Here is a 19,699-nt window from a genome sequence, read left to right as displayed (position 1 = left end):
TTCTCAATTGTATATTCAGTTTTCTCTATTGTTCAAGGACAAGGTATTAAGGTCCTCAGAGTTCCTGATCCTTAGTTTTATCAGAATTATGGCACCTTGCTGTCTGATATTCACTTAGAAGCTCAATGCTTCTAATGTCCAACCCACAGGATTTTCTAAGGGCAGCCCTCTTCTCATGCTTACTCCAGACACACTATTTTGGAGGTTCTATGTGTTACCAGGCTGTGGCATCACCCTTCTGGTTGACCTCTTGTGCAGTCCAAGATCTGTAAGTAATTTAATATAATTTCTCATTGAATACCTTGATTGTTATTTGGTCTGGTATAAATGTTAAGGTTTTGCTGCAGCAGACTGTGGTATCTAAATGATCTACCTCTACTTCTCATTCAGACAGCTATTTTGGTTAGAGGAACTTATTTTTGAAGGTTTATTATACATACCTCCACTTCCCAGTTTTCTTGCTGCTCTTCATACATGACACTTCTATCTAGCATTCTCCATGTCTTTTCAATGGCTATCCTTCATGCCTTAAACATACTCTTTCCTCATCTCAGCCTCAGCATTCTGTTTCCTTCAAAATTCCACTCATGTACCAACTCCTATGACCTCCTGTCAGATGAAAATGTTTTCCCCCTCTCAATTACAACTTTACATAAAGTTTTTTATGGATTTATATGTATATACTTGCTTTCTTCTCTAGGACAAGGATTGATTGTCTTTGTTTGCTAGAATAAAAAGGACCTGAGAAAAAGCAGGGCTCAGTAAAGACTTGCTGAATAGGCCACAAATTCTGTGTAGTCACCATTGAGATTTTCACAAATAATTTGGGAATCTGGCTATAATTATCTTTTGGTTCTAAATGAAATTCTTTAAGAATTCAAACAGAAAATATTAAAATGAAGAAATTAAGAGAATTAACTTCCTCAAGACTAAAAGTGGTAAGTAATTTTGTAATTAAAAACCAGAGAAGATGATCAGAATTTCCCAATTATGAATGTTTTGGCAAATCAGAACACCTTAGGGGAAAAACATCAACTGTGACACTAAATTGAGTAATCTGATTCCAGCCACAGAAAGCAACTCAAAAGGTCAACAATAAGGTTCTATTTTGAACTTAAAACTAAATAAGAAGCTATGAGATAAATGTTATATTTCATACTTAACATCAGTACTCACTAACTTCAGATCTTTTCCTTTATTTCACCAATTTTTTCTCTTTCATAAAATGACAAAATATACAAAGCAATGTAGTAAGTTCAATAGTTGAGATACATTGGGCAGCGGCTAGGTGGTGCAGTGAATACAGCACGGGCCCTGGAGTCAGGAGGACCTGAGTTCAAATCCAGCCTCATACCTATAACACTTACTAGCTGTCTAACCTTTGGTAAGTCACTTAACCCCAACTGCCCCTACAAAAAAAGAAAAAAAGGAAAAAAAAAGAAAAAAAGGTTGGGAGACAAAATAACACAAAATACACCATAATTATATGGTGCCAGCTACTATGCTAGGAATCTAAGCTATAAAGGCAGACGTCTAGAGAAAACATTCATAATAGGTGCTACCATTAAAGTACTAGGAATTTAATCTCATGAGCTTCATTACTCCCCCCCCCAAAAAAATGATCCTTTCCCCAAATGAAAAGTGGAACATTTAAAAAAAACAAAAGAAAATCACTTTTAGAAAGCATTATAGTGTGGCAGGAACAAGATGGCAAAATAAAGACAGGAACTCACCTAACCTCTCCTAAATTCTACTCCAACCAACTTTAAAATAATACCTCAAAATCAATCTTGAGCAGCACAACCCAAAAAGGAAGGGAGGAACAATTTTCCAGCCCAAGACATTTTAGAAAGTCAGCAGGAAAGGTCTGCTTCACTGGGGTAAGCCTGCAGCCCTGTCCAATACAGGCTGTGCTTCAGGCAGCCAGCAGCAGGCTACTGACCCAGCACCAGTGGCTCCTAGAAATCTTAGCCCACAGATAGTAAGGGGGTTAGACAAATGGTCAGAAGGAGACTACAAGGGATGCTTGTTTGGAACTGCTGCATTCTCCATATGCAGTTATGGATTGCAGTTTCAAGATCACAGTTGCAGGGTAGAAAACAGTGCTTATTGTCACTCACAGACTAGAGCAAAGACCAGGAAAAAAGTAAGCACACCTTTCCTTAGACTATAACACACCTTGTTAGAACTAAAAATGTAAAGACTCTCAAAACTAGTTCTGAAAACAGTTTGACAGAAAAACCTGAAGCTTAGAGAAAATTCCTCCTCCACATCCTAGGAGTAGAACTCAACTTCTAAGTTAAAAGTTAGGAAATTATCTCTAAAAAGGAGCAAACAACAAAGAACACAACCACAGAAAGTTGCTATTGTGAGACAGAAGATCAAAACAGAAACTCAGAAAATCCAGTGGAAGCTGAGCCCCTCCAGGGTGTGCCTGTGGAGACTGAACACCCCCCCACTGCCTGTGGAGGCTAAGCCCCCCACTCCACTGCCTAGGAAGGCTGAGACCCACCCCCCTCCCCGAAGGATGTGCCTGTGGGCTGCAGTCTGCATCCTGGGAGGGAAAGCTGGTGGCAATCTAAGCCAAAGACGCTTCATTCCTTCTGCTCCCCACCCTCTCACTTTGCTACTCTCACTGCCAAAGAAGGTGCTGGTCAAATGTTTAACGACCAGCTGTCTGAAATGAAATGGATCCAGGAAATTCTGCCTCATTAGACTGGGAGCCCTTGAGGGCAGGACTTGTGCTTTGCCTTTCTCTCTGTCTCCAGTGCTGGCCTGGCACATGGCAGGCTCTTCACAATGCTTGTTGACTGACTATGTGCCTGAACTCTAATTTTTATTGCCAATAAAGGCCTTAAACATAAAGCAGCTGCACCAAGCATCTGGGGGGGCATCTGTCCTCTTCACCTCACATCCCCCCTCTGTACACAATCAGCTGCCCATTTCTGCTTCCCTTCTGCCAGCCTCAGTCTTCCTCAGTGGCTTTTGTGAAATCCTGATCCATCAGCCAGGCTCTTTGAGGTGATCTCTCCCACTTGTCAGGCTCCCAATGGAGTCTGTGTGTGTGTGTGTGTGTGTGTGTGTGTGTACCAACTCAACACATCAGGGCTGTCCACAGGTAACACACTTGAGAGAAGTCGGTTGGGAGCTTATTGTGTTTCATTTTGGCTGCTACAGGTTGTGTTCTGTCTGGGGTATGCTTTTCCTCCAGTCACAGGAGGGTCCAAGGGGCGCTTGCCAACCTGTGCTGCCACTCTATTGTCCCAGAGGACTTATCTCGCCCAGTGCAAACACAGCCCACCCTAACTGTGGCAGGCACTGGACCATCTATAACAGTGAATGTCTCTGAAAGGCTTTATGTGTGGCTTTGGATTCTCATGACCACCCTGGGAGGAGGCAGGTGCTGGTGTCATCCCATTTCACAGAGGAGGAAATAGAGGCCTCTCTCTAAGCTGCTCCTGGCACAAGCGCCTGCATCACTGACCTCTGGGCAGTTCTCTGGCTGGCTCTCAGGCACAGAGAGTCCCTCTCCTCTCCTCTGCTTCCTTTCTCTTCCCCACCCCCCTCTTCACTGTCTCCTCCATTAGAGAGGGTGCTCCTCTTCCCAGCTCCCTCTTCGGTTCCCTCAGACCCAGACTTCTCCCAAGAGGGGGTGTGACCAGACCCCACTGCACCCACTGCACCACTTTTCCACAGATACTGACTATTCGGTGAGTTCAGTTCTGTGCCCACATTGACCACAGTGGCAGGCAGGCTGATAGACCACGGTCTCTCTCTAGGCAAAGCTTGGTGACCCCTGGGCTGGGTCAAATGGCCAGAGGTGGGCAGTCAGCCTTTTGGAAAAGGAGTGGAGTGGGTTCAAGGGCAGAGGCTAAGCTTGGGATGGCTCCCCATGGGCTCCCTCCAGCCTTTGGTCCAGAAGACCTCTTTAGGGCAGTCTGGTCATTTCAGAGGAGTGGCCTCCCCCAGAGCTCAAGGGCCCCTCTCAACACTGTGTGTGCTTGGCTATGTTTGGGTCCGTGAACGGTCTCCCTTCAGCCTTCTGTAATTTGCCTTTCCTCTGCAGAGAGCTGTGCATAGAAAATCCAGGAGCCAGGCCTTTGCCTCCTGCCCCAGCAGAGCCTGCCCCCTGCCAAGCCTGCCCAGCTCTTTGTGAGCCCATTTGGGGTTTTTTTTGGCAGAGATAGTGGAGTGGTTTGCCAATTACTTCTCTAGCTCATTTTACAGATGAGGAAGCCGATGCAATCAGAGTAAAGTGACTTGCCCAGGGTCACACAGCTATTTTTCAGGTGAACTGTTTTTGAGCCCCCCCTCACCTGAAAAAGGCCTAAAACCTGGATGGGTGAATCAGGTGAGCCTTTTTGGACCCCTCTGAGCTTCACCTGCCATGACGCTTGGTGTGCTCTGGCATGCCAGACATCCTCTTCTCTCTGAGGGAGCCCAAGATGCCCCTTCCTCTGTCAGCAGCCACAAGGCCAGAGGGGACGGACCAGGCGCCTGGGACCAGACACTCTTGAATGGTGGGATTTTTCTTAAGCTATATTGTGTCACGTTAATGATAAAAGAAGTACAGACGTCCTGGTTCTATAATTTCAGTTGGCACCTTGACATCCTTACTGTAGTTACTGTCTACTGCATTAAAGAATTCCTTTCTCACATTGTGGTGAAACACGAATGGAGACTCTAATTTTGGGACGACACAGGGATCCTGATCTGGGAGTCCTCTAAGTGTTGAAAGCGTCTCCTTGAGCTCTCTCTGAGTTCTTTTCTGACTTCCAGGCCTGACCTGCTGGCTTAACCTGAATAAATAAGTGCAGCAGAGGGCACATACAGCCCGGTTCTGCTTCTTCTTGAACAAACCTTTGGGAAGGGCCCCGTTTTGTTTGTCCTTTGCACAGACCTCTGGTAAGTGGTTGGTGCTGTGTGAGGACAGGCTTGAACTTGGGGAGGTGAGTCTTCCTGACTCAGGGCTGGCGCTCTATCCACCTCCTCACCTTGTGGCTGACCACATAGATACCCGTTATTGATGCTGTGCCAATGCAGTCACAGCTCTGCATCCAAACCAAGGATTCCTCCTGCTGTGTGAGGACAGCAGCCTCTTTGGGCTGCAGAATACTGTCTGTAGTGATTTCTCTGGGTATACCCGCAGGAAGCAGCGAGATGCAGGATGGACGGCTGGCCCATCAGACAGATGGGACAAATGCAGAAACAGGCAGCCAGATTACATATGTGATCCTGAGAACCAATGAGATGGGCCAAGACATCAATCCATGAAATCATGTCCTCTGTTGGCATGGGAGTCAATATGCTACAACTCTGCTATCTTCCAAGAGGCCATGGATGCCCTCTTTACCTTAGCAGGTGTTCATAGACCACTTCAAGGTTTGCAAAACCTCTTATGGGCCGCCGCAGAGCATAGAGAGCCTGGAGTCAGGAAGACTCATCCTCTTGAGTTCAAATCCAGCTTCAGATGGAGGCTGTGTGACCCTGGGCTAGTCATGTCACCTTTTCTGCCTGTTTCCTCATCTGTAAAATAAGCTGGAGAAAGAAATGGCAAACCCCTCCAGTATCTTTGCCAAGAAAATACCAAACGGGGGCGGGTAGGTGGTGCAGTGAATAGAGCACCAGCCTTGGAGTCAGGAGGACCTGAGTTCAAATCCAGTCTCAGACACTTGCCACACTTACTAGCTGTGTGATCTTGGGCAAGTCACTTAATCCCAGTTGCCCTCCAAAAAGCAAAACAAAATAAAAGAAAATACCAAATGGGGTCACAGTTGGCCATGACTGAAATGATTGAACAACAACAAAACAAACCCAGTTTATAAAGACATCATTTGATTGTCACAGTGACCTTGAGTTAGTTACTATTATGATCTGTTTTTTTTTAAAGCAATTGGGGTTAAGTAACCTGCTCAAGGTTACACGGCCAGTTATTTCTGGATGTGGTGGTATCTGAGCCCGGATTCGATCCCAGGTCATCCCGACTCTGGGGCCAGTGCTCTAACTCACTGCACCACCTGGCCACCCAAAAGCAATTGGGATTAAGTAACTTGCTCAAGGTTACACGGCCAGGTGTTTCTGGGTGGAAGCCAAGTGTCCGAGCCCGGATTTGATCCCAGGCCATCCCGACCCTGGGGCTGGTGCTCTTACTTGCTGTGCTACCTGGCCACCCCTATGATCTCTGTTTTACAGATAGTAGATGGAGATACACAGAGGTAGACTGACAGCTAGTGTCCGAGGCATAGCACAGCCTTATTAAGCTGTTCTAAGCATTTTTTTTTTTGGTAAATGTAGATTTATAGCTTCCATTTTAAATTTTTTCTGTGTATTTACAAATAGCTTTTAAAATGCATGGCAAGAATAAATCAAGTTTTTTGTTTAAAAAAACATTTAAAAAGTTATATAGGTCTTTATGTAGTTATTTATGGCATCCAATGGAAGCCAATCTCATGCAGTCTACCATTGTGGAATGCCAGCCAGCAGTGGTTGCTCAGCCAATGTAGATGTGACAAACAGCATGAGATTGTTCCCTTAGTTCACAACTAAAATAATAGTTAAAGAAACCCTGTTATCTGGATATTCCTTCTTAGACAGAAAACACAGGTAACTGAAATGCAAACACAGGATTCGGATTTTATCCGCTTTAGGTTTTAGATTTTCAGTTCTTGTGGGCTTTCACACTTGGCACAATTCCCCAGATTCCTGTTCCTTGAGATTTGCAACATTGATATCAGCATATCCATCTCACAGCTTTGTGCCAAGGATTGTCACAGAGATACAGATAGCCTAACCCTAATGAACACCTCCTCTGTCAGTGCCTTTAACTGGTTGTGCTGAAGAAAGAGGGTGGTGAGTCTGTTTAAACCAAAGAAAGCTTCACTCTCAATTTTGGATATATCACTCTGCTGTAAATCCAGGCTTTTCAGTTTTTTAAACTTGGAAAACATATTATTCTTCAATATGCGGATTCGATTTCTTGCTAGCAGTACATGTAATAAATCCTCAGGCCGATCAGGCAAAGTATAAACTAGTTTTCTTTCTTGATAATCTACGTATTTTTCATGAAGATAAGTATGTACGTCACATGGAAGGCATGGGGCATAATGCTTCACAGTGCCAGAGGCCCTCCTGCCATTGTTTGTCCTTCCATTGTGAGCCCGGTTCTAAGACCAGGGATAACCAAAAAAAGGTAAAGGACAGTCCCTGCCCTCAAGGAGCTCCCAGTCTAATGAAGAGACAACCTGCACATAAGCAAGGCATCGGTAGGATAAACCAGGGGCGATTCCAGCGGGAATGCGCTGGCATAAAGCGGACCCAGGAAGACTTCTTGTAGAAGGTGAGATTCCAGCTGGGACTTGAGGGAAGTGAGGGGGTGGGAATGAGAAGAGAGCATTGCAGGCCTGGGGCACAGCCAGGGTGGAGGGACCTAGTTCAGAAAGGAGGGCTCTGCCAGACGGCCAGAGGCTCCTTCCTGAATGGCCGTGCCTGCCTCCTGGAGGCACAGGACCAGGGTCCGTGGGGGTAGGCACTTCAAAGCTTTCCAGCTGGGTTGAATGTAAACTCTTTTGAGGGCAGGGGCTATAGGTCCTTGGTCTTGGCACCTCTTGCCTTGTAGGAAGCCATCAGCCAGCTGACATTGGTAAAAGGAGTCAGGAGAGAGAGAGATCTGGGTGGAGGCTTTTAACCCCCAAACCCCCCCCCGCCCCCCCCCCAGTTCCCAGGATGGCCTCTGATAATCATTTTAGATCATTTGAACCCCAATAAAGGGCAAAGTGTGAAATAGTCAACCAGCCTTTTGCTTTGCTCTAAAAATGCCCTTTCCTGTGTCGTCAACTTTTCTTTTTTGATTTTTATTAATTTGTTTACTTTTAATTTACAAAATTCAGTTCCACAATTCCTTGAGTTTCAAATTTTCTCTCTCTCCCCTCCTCCCCCCCCCCCCCCGGCAGCATACAATCAAGTACAGGATATGCAAATACTTTCATATTAGACATTAGTCAGGTTATAAAGAAGGATTGTATCAGATGGGATGAACAAGGGGAAAGAGGAAACAAAACCAAACAAGAAAAAGACAGAGAGCAGGCAGTGTGCTTCAGTCTGCATTCAAACTCAGTTCTTTCTCTGGATGTAGACATCTCTCTCCATCATGAGTCTTTTGGGGTTGACTTATAACCCTGCATTGCTGAGAAGAGTCCAGTCTATCAAAGTTGGTCATCACACATGCGTTGTGCTGTAGTTGTGTACAGATTCCTCCTGGCTCTACTGTTCTCACTCAGCATCAGTGCAAATAAGCCTCTCCAGGTAAATATGAAGTCCATCTGCTCCCCGTTTTTATAGCACAAGAGTATTCCATAACATGCATATAGCACAGCTTGTTCAGCCATTCCCCAATGGATGGGCACCCCCTTAATTTCCAATTCTTTGCCACTGTGTCATCAACTTTAAGACCAGCTGGGGCTGGCCAAGGGCATTTTTCCTGTTTGTAACCACTAAAGGACAGGATGTCTTTGACCAGACATTGGCATCCTCTGGACATATATTAAACAGGGGGAAACACAGATATCCTGGGATCATAATTAGAGTGTCAATTGTCTTGTCTTATTGTATTTACAACTTATTCAACTAAGAAACTTCTTTTTTCAAGGTATGGTTAAACACATAGGGAGACCATAGATCTGAGGGACACAGACATTCTGGGTTGGGATTGTCCTAAAACATGTAAAGAGATTTGTTGTTTTTTTATCAGACAGTCAGAATGTACAGTCCGGCTCCGTGCATCTATGTATCTTTGAGCTTTAAGGGAGTAAACACTATAAATGTCACCTAGCTTGTTTGCCTCTTTTACCCAAACTTTCAGGTTGACACTTCCCAGGTGGGAGGGAGCTCAGAGTTCATCTAGTCTGGTGCCCCTTGAAAAAGACTCCCTCCACAACCTCCCTGACCAGTTCAAACTTTGAGTCTGTGTCTCTGGAAGAATCACACCAGCAACTTACAGCAAGCCCCCAAGGGCGAAATGGAAATGGTCCGGGTGATTGCCTGAAATGGTTTACAAGGCCAGGGGGCAGAGTGGGAGGGAGGAGGAGGGGTGGGGAGGTCCAGAGACCAGAGAAATGAGCGCTATAGAGAGAGGACAGAGGTAAGCATATGGGTAATGTAGCTCTGCTTAAAACCCAGTGGAGCTGCCCCCAGCCCCATTATTCTAGCTTCCCTATGGGCCCCACTGAGCAGCAGGCATGTCCTGATTTAACCACACAATCTGGCTTTCACCACACCTTGGGCCCCCAGACCCAATACAGCCACTGTCCCCAGCTGGTCACTGACCTCGGATCCAATTCACAGATTTGGACAGGTGGGTACTCAACCACAATGAAATCATGCATCTAGCCCCAAACAGGACCATGATGGCCAACTGTCCACCTTGGCCAGACAGGACCACAACAGCTAGACAACTGGAGGGCAGCACGGCCAGAACGTTTACCCATCGACCCATAGAAGGGACCCTCCTCCATTGTAACCCTTAACAAACTCCCCTTGCCTTTTTAATATGAGTTATATTCCTATATCCTGTGTAACTCCTGGACGTGTTATCAGCATCACATTCTCTGCAAAACTGTATGTATGGCCTCACTGGAGCTTCGAGGTCCTCTCAGGGACTCTGCCACTTGCCAGAGCGAGAAATCTCAGAACGATCATACATCTTTCCAACTGGCTTGGAGTCGACCTGAATCTCTGAAAGTCTTTAGAGACACCCCGCCACCACTCTGCCTGAAAACCCCTCAGATGTAGAGGTGATAGATTCAGAGATAAATCTAGATGACAGATCACAAACTCAATCAGGGGATCTGTCCATCCCAGATCTCAGCTTCCTGATCCTGCTAACAGCTGTAAGTCACCCCCATGGACTCCATGTTAGAGACAGGGAAAGTCAGGTTCTGGGGACCTCATGGATTTGCACTCTAGCACTAGAATTAAGAGGGCCCTGAGAGGCCCTCTAGACCACCCCGCTCATCTCACTGATGAGGAACCTGAGGCCCTGGTTCCCACCTCTCAGCTCTCCCCACCAGGCCACAGTGCAAGCAGCTTACTCCTACCCCAAAGCACTCCAGCCCCCAAGAAACCACCAGCAACACATTTAGAAACAAACCAACAACTTTTATTGGTAATAAATCAGAGAACAAGAAAAATATACAACTTTGAATTCAAGTCTGAGGGAAGTCCCTTTAAGATGAATCCCCCACCCCCACCCCTCAACCAGGCAGCTTTAGCATGCTTCCAACACTCAACTGAAACAGGAGTGTCGCTCACCTGCCCTTTGTGCCCGCTACTAAGGTGGCAGAGAGGTGCCAGGTCAGACTGCTCCCAAGCAGATTGGCCCCACCTGAACTGCAGCTATGGGGTCTCTGTTGAAATCACAGCCAGCAACCCCCACCCCCCCATTTCTCCTGGAGGGAACAAGACCCTGCAGCACACAGTGAGGTCTAAAGGGGTTTAGCTGCTGCTAAAACATAAATAAAAATAAATAATAACAAAATATAAAATAAAAAAAAATAAATGGCACTTCCCATCCAAGGCTTCCTCCTGGCAGGGGGCAGGCCCATTCTACTCCCACCCTCACCCTCTCCCCTATCACTTCCAGGGAAAGTGCTTATGGTGACAGGTAAGTTGAGGACAAGGACACAGACACACTCAGTGTGACTGACACCCCCTCCCCCATCTTGGGGGACACTGAACAGGGACACTTCAAGGCAGGGCTCCTCACCCATACCACAGACAAGGTCCTCCACCCCTAGGAATGGGGTGCCAGGCCCCAGACAGCCAACACACCAAGTGCCCTGGGGAACAGAGGCTGGGGCTCTGGTGGGGCAGCAGGACTTTCTGTGAAGGCAAAGCCCACCCACAGCCCCCCGGAGGGCAGAGGAGGCTGCTGAGGGTGGAAGTGCTAGAGGGGGGAGAAGGTGGTCCAGCTGTCTGCGGGGCCTGGGCAGCCAGAGAGGCCAAGGGAGGCTGCCCACAGGAGGAGGGAGGGAGTCTTTCTTTGTTTGGTTAGGATACTGAGGCAGTGAGGTAGTCATTCCTTCTCAAAAGGAAAAAAAACCCAAACCCAAAGAGCCTGAGTGTAGAAACACTGAGGAGTCCACCAAGAGGCACCTGGAGAAATCCTGGTGAGGCCCAGCAGGGCGAGCATGTCAGAGGAATCCAGGGAAGAGCAGTGGGAAGGAGGACAGATCCAGATACGGGCCTGGAGGCAGGGGAAGGGCGGGGGAGGCTGTGGAGGGGGAGTGGCGGCCGAGGGGGGGGAGTTACTGAGGGAGGGTTGGGGCAGGACAAGGGGGAGAGGGGGCACCTGCTCACAGGATCGTGCAGTGCTTGAGCCCACAACCCAGGACGTGCTCAGCATCAAGGGGGCCGCTGAGCTCCTTGGCTGCTGCGGACCTCCGGATCTCTCGGACCAGCTCATGGAAGGCATGCTCCACACCCTTCCGGGTCTTGGCCGAAGTCTCCACAAAAGGGACCCCGAAGCTCTTGGCCACCTCTTGGCCCAGTGTGGAGTCCACCCGCCAGCAGGCCTTGTCGGTCTTGTTGGCCACCAGCACCATGGGAACGTAATCCGTCTTCTTGATTCTCCGAAGCTTGTCCCAGAGGCCATGCACGCTTTCAAAAGAGTAGAGGTCATCTACTGCGTAGACAAAGAGGAAGCCTTCCCCCCAGCGCATGTACTGGTCCCTCAGTCTGTAATACTCTTCGAGGCCCGTGGTGTCCAGGATGTCCAGCTGACACGCCTCCCCGTCCACCACTGTCTGCAAGAGGTAGGAATCTTCAATGGTGGGGTCATACTCTTCCACAAAGCGATTATGAACCAGATGCACGGTCAGCGCACTCTTGCCCACACAAGAGGTGCCCATCACCACCAAATTATACAACATGGCTCTGCATCTGTCGGGATCACCTAGGGAGGCACAGACACCAAAGTCAGAAGCCATGGGAAGTGGAAGGGACCCAGCTCCTGCCTCCGACTCCACTTCACTAAAGTCTGCCCATGCCACTGGAAGGCAGCTCTCATCAGGAGGTGATGCTCACCCAGCACCCAGCCTCAAGTCTCCTCTCAAGGACCGACCTTCAGATACATCTTCTATGGGCCCCCTGGCTCTTGCTGACCAAGCCCAAACAGTCCTTGGAGCCCATGGGCTCCAGGCCCTTCTATTCTGGCTGGCCTATTCAGGACTTACTGGTTCCCTGGGACCAGCTCCAAAGGGGTCTTAAGAGGGCATAGGACAGTGGGATGCTGAAAATCTTATTCCTGCAGGCAATGCTCCTCTGCATTAATGCAGTCGAAGGGGGTTCTGGCTAAGGTGTTTGAAGGGCCTGCATCTTCTGCATTAATCCGGCCCAAGAGTGCATGGGCTCCATTGGATGGAGGGGGAGGGGACGCCGGCAACACTGCTTTATTTTATTTTTTTGCTTTTTTTTGGGAAGGCAGTTGGGGTTAAGTGACTTGCCCAAGGTCACACGGCTAGTTTTTGTGTTAAGTGTCTGAGGCCGCATTTGAACTCAGGTCCTCCTGACTCCAGGGCTGGTGCTCTATTCACTGCCCAACACTACTGTATTAATGCAGACCCAAGAGGGCGTGGGTCGGGTTGGCTGCATTGCTAGCACCGCCTACGTTAACGCCTTCCAAGAGGGCATGAGCTCAGCTGGCTGCAAGGCCAACATCTCCCGAGTTAATGCTACCCAAGATGGCACTGAACTGGGTGGCTACCAGTCACCCACCCCATTGCCGTTAAATGATAATGACCATCCATATCCCCTTACCTGAACAGCTCAGCTGGTCTCTACTAACCCTTTCTGAATTGTAAAAATACCCAGTCAGAACCCACTCAGGTCTCCTCTGAAACTGTAGGACGAGGTGGACCCACCGGAAAGTCCAAGAATTATGAGTAGCGCCTCCCAGGCACTGCAGGGGCTTCTGGAAGCCCCACAATGCAAAGGGGATTTGGGGAGCCCCGCCCCCGAGCAGCAAAGGCTCTTGGGAACACCGCCCCATTTTGGAAACTCCACTCCCAAAATGGTTTGGGGAGCCCCGCCCCTCAAACTTCAAGGGCTTCTGGGAACCCTACGTCCTTCACTAGGTCTTTGGGGAGACCTGACCCTTTGCTGGGAGCTCTATCTCCAAGATGATTTGGGGAACTCTATCCCCACATACTCCGAGGGTTTTGTTCCCCAGTGCCCACATTGCTCGGGGTCGTTAGCCCCCAGGGCATCCAGCCTGAGGGAGGGCAGGCCCAGAGTAGGTGCTTCACTCTGGAAGAGCTGGGTACACAAGACGTCTTTCAGGTCCTCCAGGACCCGAGGGAAAAAGCCAAAGCATGCCTGCCGTCCATACCCCAACCTGTACCTGAAACACCATCTCCTACTGCCTGTCCTCTTCCTCCTCCTCCTCGCTTTTCTCTTCCACCTCCACATTCTGCTCTTCCTGCATCATTCCCCAAACTCGCTCTGGGCAACCTTGTCTTCTTCCTTCGGTTCACAGCAGCCGCTCGGTTTGGAATCTCCTTCCCCTGGTTTCTCTGCTTCTCCATTCTTCTTCGAAAGTTGAGGCTTGGTTTTTCCGTGTTGCTTCTGCGCCTGTCCCGAGCCTCTGAAACCCGGGGCTATTCCGTGCTTTAGGCGCTAAGTCAGCTTTTTTTTTTCCTTAGGTCCTATCAATCCAACCTAAGTGTGGAAGATCCAGATCCGAGGCCGGAACTTTTTTTTAATATATCTTTTTAATGCCTTTTGGCCCTCCACATTCCTTTCAGTCCATTCCCCAATACAATGGGCGTCCCCACAACAAAACCAAATGACACAGCCATCAGTGAATGACAGACCGTGCACCATTCTGCCCCCGCAGGCCCCCAGGCTCCGTGCCCAGAGCAGGAAATTGTGGGCTCCATCTACAGCCAAGAGTGACTGGTCCAGTCACACAGAATTGTAGTCAGGGTCCATCTGAGTCCGCCTCTGGTTCTGCTCCTCCTTCTCTACAACAGTCCTACCAGGGTTCCTGCCTCTTTAAGAATTCATCAGGAGGGGTGGCTAGGTGGCTCAGTGAATAGAGCACTGGCCCTGGAGTCAGGAGAACATGAGTTCAAATCCGGCCTCAGACACTCAACACAAAAACTAGTCTTGTGACCTTGGGCAAGTCACTTAACCCCAATTGCCCTCCAAAAAAAAAGAAAAAAAAAAAAAAAAGAATTCCTCAGGAAATCCTGCTTTTGACAATTCAACAGCATTCCATAAAATGCTTTGACCATAATTGGTTCAACATTTCCCCAATGATTGGCTACCCTAAGAGTTGTCTTTATTTTGGAGCATGGGAGACCTTTTTCTTTTCTCCACAAGCCTCCCCCAACACCCCTTTCTGCCACCATCCCAGGTGAGAAGCTCAAAGCATTTGCCTCCTCTTCCTCCCTCCTCATCTCACAACCTCTTGACACCCTCCCTTCTCTCTCATCCTGGATGCCCTTCTCAAATGCAGAGGTGCCCCATCCCCTTGCCTACGCCCACCCTTCTCTATACACCTTCCATGCCATCCCCTTTGTCTTCTCCCCAGATTGTCCTTCTCTCTCTCTACCTAATTACTGTGTCCTTGCTGCCTTCAAACATGCCCAATTACCCCCAATCCTTAAGAAATTCTCAGAAGAGAGGAAGAAACAGAAGAAAATGGGTTGAAGTGAAATACACAGTGATCATAACTGTGAATGTGAAGGGGATGAGCTCACCCATAAAATGAGAGTCAGAAGTCTATAGAAAACTAGATTAGAAACCAGAATTCAACAATACATTTGTTTCCAAGAGACATTTAAAAGAGAAAGGCACACAGAATTAAAATAAAGGACTAGAGTAGATTCTAATATATTTCAGGTGAAGTAAAAAAGGCAGGGTTAGCAATCATGATTTCAGACAAAGCAAAAGCAAAAATAGACCTAATTAAAAGAAATGATTAGAAAAACTACACTTTTCTACATAGACCATGAAATAATATCAAAATCTTTTTTATAGCAAGTTTCTCAAATAAAAGCCTCATATCTGAAATATATGCTAAGTATAGAACTGAGTCAAATTTGGAAAAATAAGAGCCATTCCCCAATTGATAAATGGTCAAAGGATATAAGCAGGCAGTCTTCAGAAGGAAAAATTAAAGCTATTTATAGTCATAAAAATGCTCTAAATCACTAATGGTTAGAGAAATGCAAATTAAAACATCTCTGAAGTACCACCTCACCCCTATCAGAAAAGAGAAATGGTGAAGGGGATGATGGAAAATAGGGTCAGGAATGTGCTGCTGGTAGAGTAGTGATTTGGTCTGACCATTCTGGAGAACAATTTGGAACTAGGCCCAAAGGATTATCAAACTGTGCATACCCTTTGACCCAGCAATATCACTGCTGTGTCTGTATTCCAAATAGATCCAAGAAAAAGGGAAAGCACCTATTTGTACTAACATCTAGAGTAAGTCTTTTTGTAGTGGCAAAGAATCGGAAATTGAGGGACTGCTCCATAAAAGTCCCATAGTCAGAAGGTCAGCTATGGAGGGTCTGGCATTGATAGATCGCCTGTGTGGGGAGGGAAAGGCTGCCCAGACTGAGGTGGTGGACGGGGAGTCTAGAAGGTGGTGGTGCCACCATCAGCTGACGCAGGGAGCTGCAGGACCTTTGAGGGGAAGGATCCCAGAGCCGTGCTGGCCGCCTGTCTTCCCTACTAGACTGAAGAACAGAGACGAGGTCTGCACATAGTAGGTACTCAGTGTTTATAGAGTGACTGGAGGAGGTGGATGTCAACCTACCTACATCCATCAAGGTATCTATGGTAGATAAGACCTTGGATCCCATACCTACACCTGCTATCAGCCAGATACTAGATACAAGCTAGATACAGTTTAGATACAAATGTCTATTTAAGGCGACTAGACAATGAGTTGACAATGAAATAAACTGGTAGGGTAGACAGACATAGGATTGTGTGGGTGGGTAGGTAGGTTTCTAGACAAGTAGGTAGAGGAGAGAAGGTAGAGGGAGAGCCTTCGTGGGGTGGATGATGGGGCAGTTCAGGGGATGGAGAAGGTGCAGGCAACTGTCTGCCCCCTGAGAGGGAGGACCTAACGCTAGAGAAGGGGCTTTTCCCCAGTGGGAGATAAGTTTGGTTTTGAGTAAAAAGCAGAGGTCATGGGTAAGGCTGGCAGGAAGTGCCCGAGAAGCCACTCTTGGTGGGATTCGATAGAACGAGTGGTGCTGATGGGCATTGGCAAGGTGGGACACTGTCTGGTGCCCACAGGGAGGAGCAGGCTCCTGCGAGGGGGTGGTGCTGGCGCTCTGGCCCCCAGGCTCTCTCTCCCACTATTCTTCCCATCTCCCTTTGTTCCTCCTTTTAGCATGGGGTTTTTATCCCAGCAGGTAATTTTAAAAATCGGAGGAATAAGCATGAGGGTTGAAACACATTGCCCACTTGTTTGTGATGGCTTAAGGTTCTTGGTAACATCTATTGGTCTAGTTTAGGCTTGGAATAATTTCTGACCTGAGACTTGTTAGTTGGGAGCTTCAGCCTCTTCCCTCCCATGAGCTGCCCTAAAAGGCTCATGGGCGCGTGAGTGGGGCTGCCAGTTTTCCCTCCACCTTGGCCTCTGCAGAAGACCTGCTCTCCTGCTATGCAGCCCTTTTTAACTCCTCTCCCTAAGTGACAGGAATCCCAGAGCCCCAGAGCTGAGTTTCCCAAGAGTGGGGCTCCTGCAGACATTCAGGGCACAGCCCGTTATGACTCATGGCCCACATTGTCTTCTATGTCTCCTGCTCTGGGGTCTGCTCTGGAGGTAACCAGGAAGCCCACTGAGCAGAGGCAAGAACCCTTGGATTTCACCTCTGCTTAGCAGGTCACTCATGATACCCACAAGGCTCTGGGTTCATTACTGTGCAGCTTTTCCATTTCAAGTGTATACAGTTTTTTTGTTTTTTCCCCTTCAAGGAAATAATGTGCAGTGATTTATAAAAACTTGATGGAAGCCAGTCTGTCTAAGTGGAGTTTTGAAGAACCTTTAAGTGTTTCTGAGAAGTGTGTATCTAGTGCTTTGCCACTGGGCTTTTCTCCAATGTGGCATCAGCTGGGTGATGGTTTTAGTTGCTGATGGTTTTAGTGATTGTGTCATGGAATGAGAGAGTCCACATTAACTGAAATGATGGGATGCTTTAAAGGCTGCAACACAGCTCTGTCTGTGGTATATTTAAATTGATTAAACCTTGATGAACTGGGACTGAGAGCTGGGAAGCCTCTGAAGACCTTGGTCAAGGGAATCAGGAGGGCCAGATGTGACAGTGGAGCGACAGGCAGACTGGAAGTTGTGGTCAGCAGCCAGACACTTGGCTATGACCTTCATGTGGGTAAGTCTTTCCTGCACCTGGAGCTCTGCCCCGCTCCCCTGGCTGCCACCCTGTGCAAGGGTCCAGGTGTGTGACCCAGAGAAGGAGGGGATCCAAATAATGATCCCAGAATGACAAGCAACAAGGAGGCTCTGTGTGTGTGTGTGTGTGTGTGTGTGTGTGTGTGTGTGTGTGTGGTGTCCCAGGTGAAGTCCTTCATGTAGATACTCCTGGGCACCTGGAGACATTTGCTGAGGACTTGAAGGTGTGCAGAGCACTTTACACTCAGCCTCATTGAATTCTTCCAGTCCTGGGGGGGGTGGGGGTGGTCAGTGCTCTTATTTGATGAATGGGGAAACAGAGACACAGGTGGAAGGACCTGCCTAGCTAGCTAGGGAGTGCCTGGGGCACAATTCTAACCCACATCTTCCTGACTCTGGAGTCAGGCTCTCTATCCCCCAGACCATGTGGCTGCTTCATTCAATGCCACAGCATCTGGGATGGTGTTTTTCTTGCTTAGACTTGGCAGTCACATACATTAATTAAAGCCCTAAGACAGACAGTCAGCACATGCTTTTCTCTCCTGCAGTGAAATCTGAACATTTGCCAGAACTCAAGGATCCTGCCGCCTTATTGGCAGCTTCACAGAGTAGTCATGTTGGTAGGAATGGTGGGATCCTATGTATCCATAGTGTTTTACACCGATCTCATTGAAACTTCAGCACTGAGAGTGGAGGCTGCAAGTAGGAGTGTGCCCATGTCGAAACTGAGGTTTATTGACAGTAAGTGTCGGGGGGGGGGGAGGGATGGGGGCGGAGCCAAGATGGCGGAGTAGAAGCACGACCTTCCCTAGGCTCCGGCTTCCACCCTCCCCAATCCATGTAAAAAGGGGACTCTAAACAAACTTTGGAGCTGCAGAACCCACAAAATGACACAGAGAAGCTAACCTCCCTCTGAGGACAGCCCGGCAGGCCGGCAGGAATCCAGCTCAGTGCTCTGGGAGCCGAGCCCAGCCCCGAGGCTTTAGCCCCAGATTGGGCCTGACCAGCCACCCCTCAGAGGGACTCCAGATCAGCAGCAGCTGTGGCCGTTTCCAGAATTATCAACACACAGACACAAAGGACAAAGTGAGAGGCCAGTGCAGTCTGGATGTTGGGACCAGTAAGTGGGAATGAGTGGCTTTTACCCCCAGGGTGAAAAGCCACTGAGATGCCAGCACAGCCAGCCAGTGCCACGTGGCGGCTTCAGCTCTTGGCCTGCAGAGTGTAGGGGGACCAAGTACCAGTCTGAGGGGTAATCGCTCTTACTTTAACCTGCTTGGATCTGGATTGCAGTCTAGGGTGGAGGTTCTGGGATGTGTGTCCTGCTTGCCAGATCATGTGGAGACCCAGTGTTTGGGACAAAAGCTCCCCTGTCTGGTGGCAGAGTCCTACTGTGGCAAAAGGCCCAGAAGTCAAGTAATTTAGTGGCAAAATGAGCAGGCAAAGGAAACAAAGCAGACAGAAGATTCCAACAATACACTCTTATTTTGGGGACAAAAAAGATCAAAGCATGGAACAGGAGGAAGACAGTGAAGTCAGAACTCCTGCACCAAAAGCTTCAAAGGAAAATACAAGCTGGTTACAGGCCATAGAAGACCTTAAGAAGCAGATAAGAGAAGTGGAGGAAAAACTGGGAAGAGAAATGAGAACAATGCAAGAAAATTATGAAATGAGAGTCAACAGCCTGACTGAGGAAAATAATACCTTAAAAAACAGACTGACTCAAATGACAAAGGAGGCCCAAAAAGGCAATGAGAAGAATGCCTTAAAAAGCCGAATTTGCCAGATGGAAAAAGAATCTCAAAGGCTCAATGAGGAGAATCATTGCTTCAGAATTAGATTGGAGCAAGTGGAAGCTAGTGACTATATGAGAAATCAGGATGCTGTTAAACAGATCCAAACAAATGAAAGAATAGAAGGCAATGTGAAATATCTCGTGGGAAAAACCACTGACCTGGAAAATAGATCCAGGAGAGATAATTTAAAAATTATTGGACTGCCTGAAAGCCATGACCAAAGTAACAACCTAGAAATCATCCTCCAGGAAGTTCTCAAAGAAAACTACCCTGATGTTTTAGAACCAGAGGGCAAAATAGAGGTTGAAAGAATCCACCGATCACCTCCTGAAAAAGATCTCCAAAAGAAAACTCCTGGGAATATTATAGCCAGGTTCCAGAATTCCCAGATTAAGGAGAGAATATTACAAGCAGCCAGGAAGAAACAATTTGAATATTGTGGAAACACTATCAGGATAACCCAGGATCTGGCAGCTTC

At 47.9% G+C, this 19,699-nt stretch overlaps 1 protein-coding gene and 1 pseudogene across 1 annotated transcript; both read right to left on the bottom strand.

Moving 5' to 3' along the window:
* Nucleotides 1-4,378: 4,378 nt before the first annotated feature.
* On the bottom strand, nucleotides 4,379-9,380 carry LOC138172833 (leucine-rich repeat-containing protein 17-like; annotated as a pseudogene).
* A 1,968-nt stretch (nucleotides 9,381-11,348) lies between these two features.
* LOC138172832 (ras-like protein) lies at nucleotides 11,349-11,924 on the bottom strand. The gene has a single exon (XM_069102717.1). It carries the CDS (start codon nucleotides 11,922-11,924, stop codon nucleotides 11,349-11,351), a length of 576 nt encoding a protein of 191 aa, XP_068958818.1.
* Between the last annotated feature and the right edge of the window lie 7,775 nt (nucleotides 11,925-19,699).

Source organism: Petaurus breviceps, unplaced genomic scaffold (assembly GCF_028583685.1).
Source record: "Petaurus breviceps papuanus isolate PSGF00001 unplaced genomic scaffold, PetGlider_PUasm1.0 551, whole genome shotgun sequence".
Taxonomy (NCBI): Eukaryota; Metazoa; Chordata; class Mammalia; order Diprotodontia; family Petauridae; genus Petaurus; species Petaurus breviceps.
The sequence above is the reverse complement of the archived record's forward strand: the minus strand, read 5'-3'. Positions and strand labels throughout refer to the sequence as shown.

Coding starts and splice junctions, on each gene's coding strand:
- LOC138172832 (XM_069102717.1), bottom strand. CDS start 11,924: ATGTTGTATAATTTGGTGGTGATGGGCACCTCTTGTGTGGGCAAGAGT.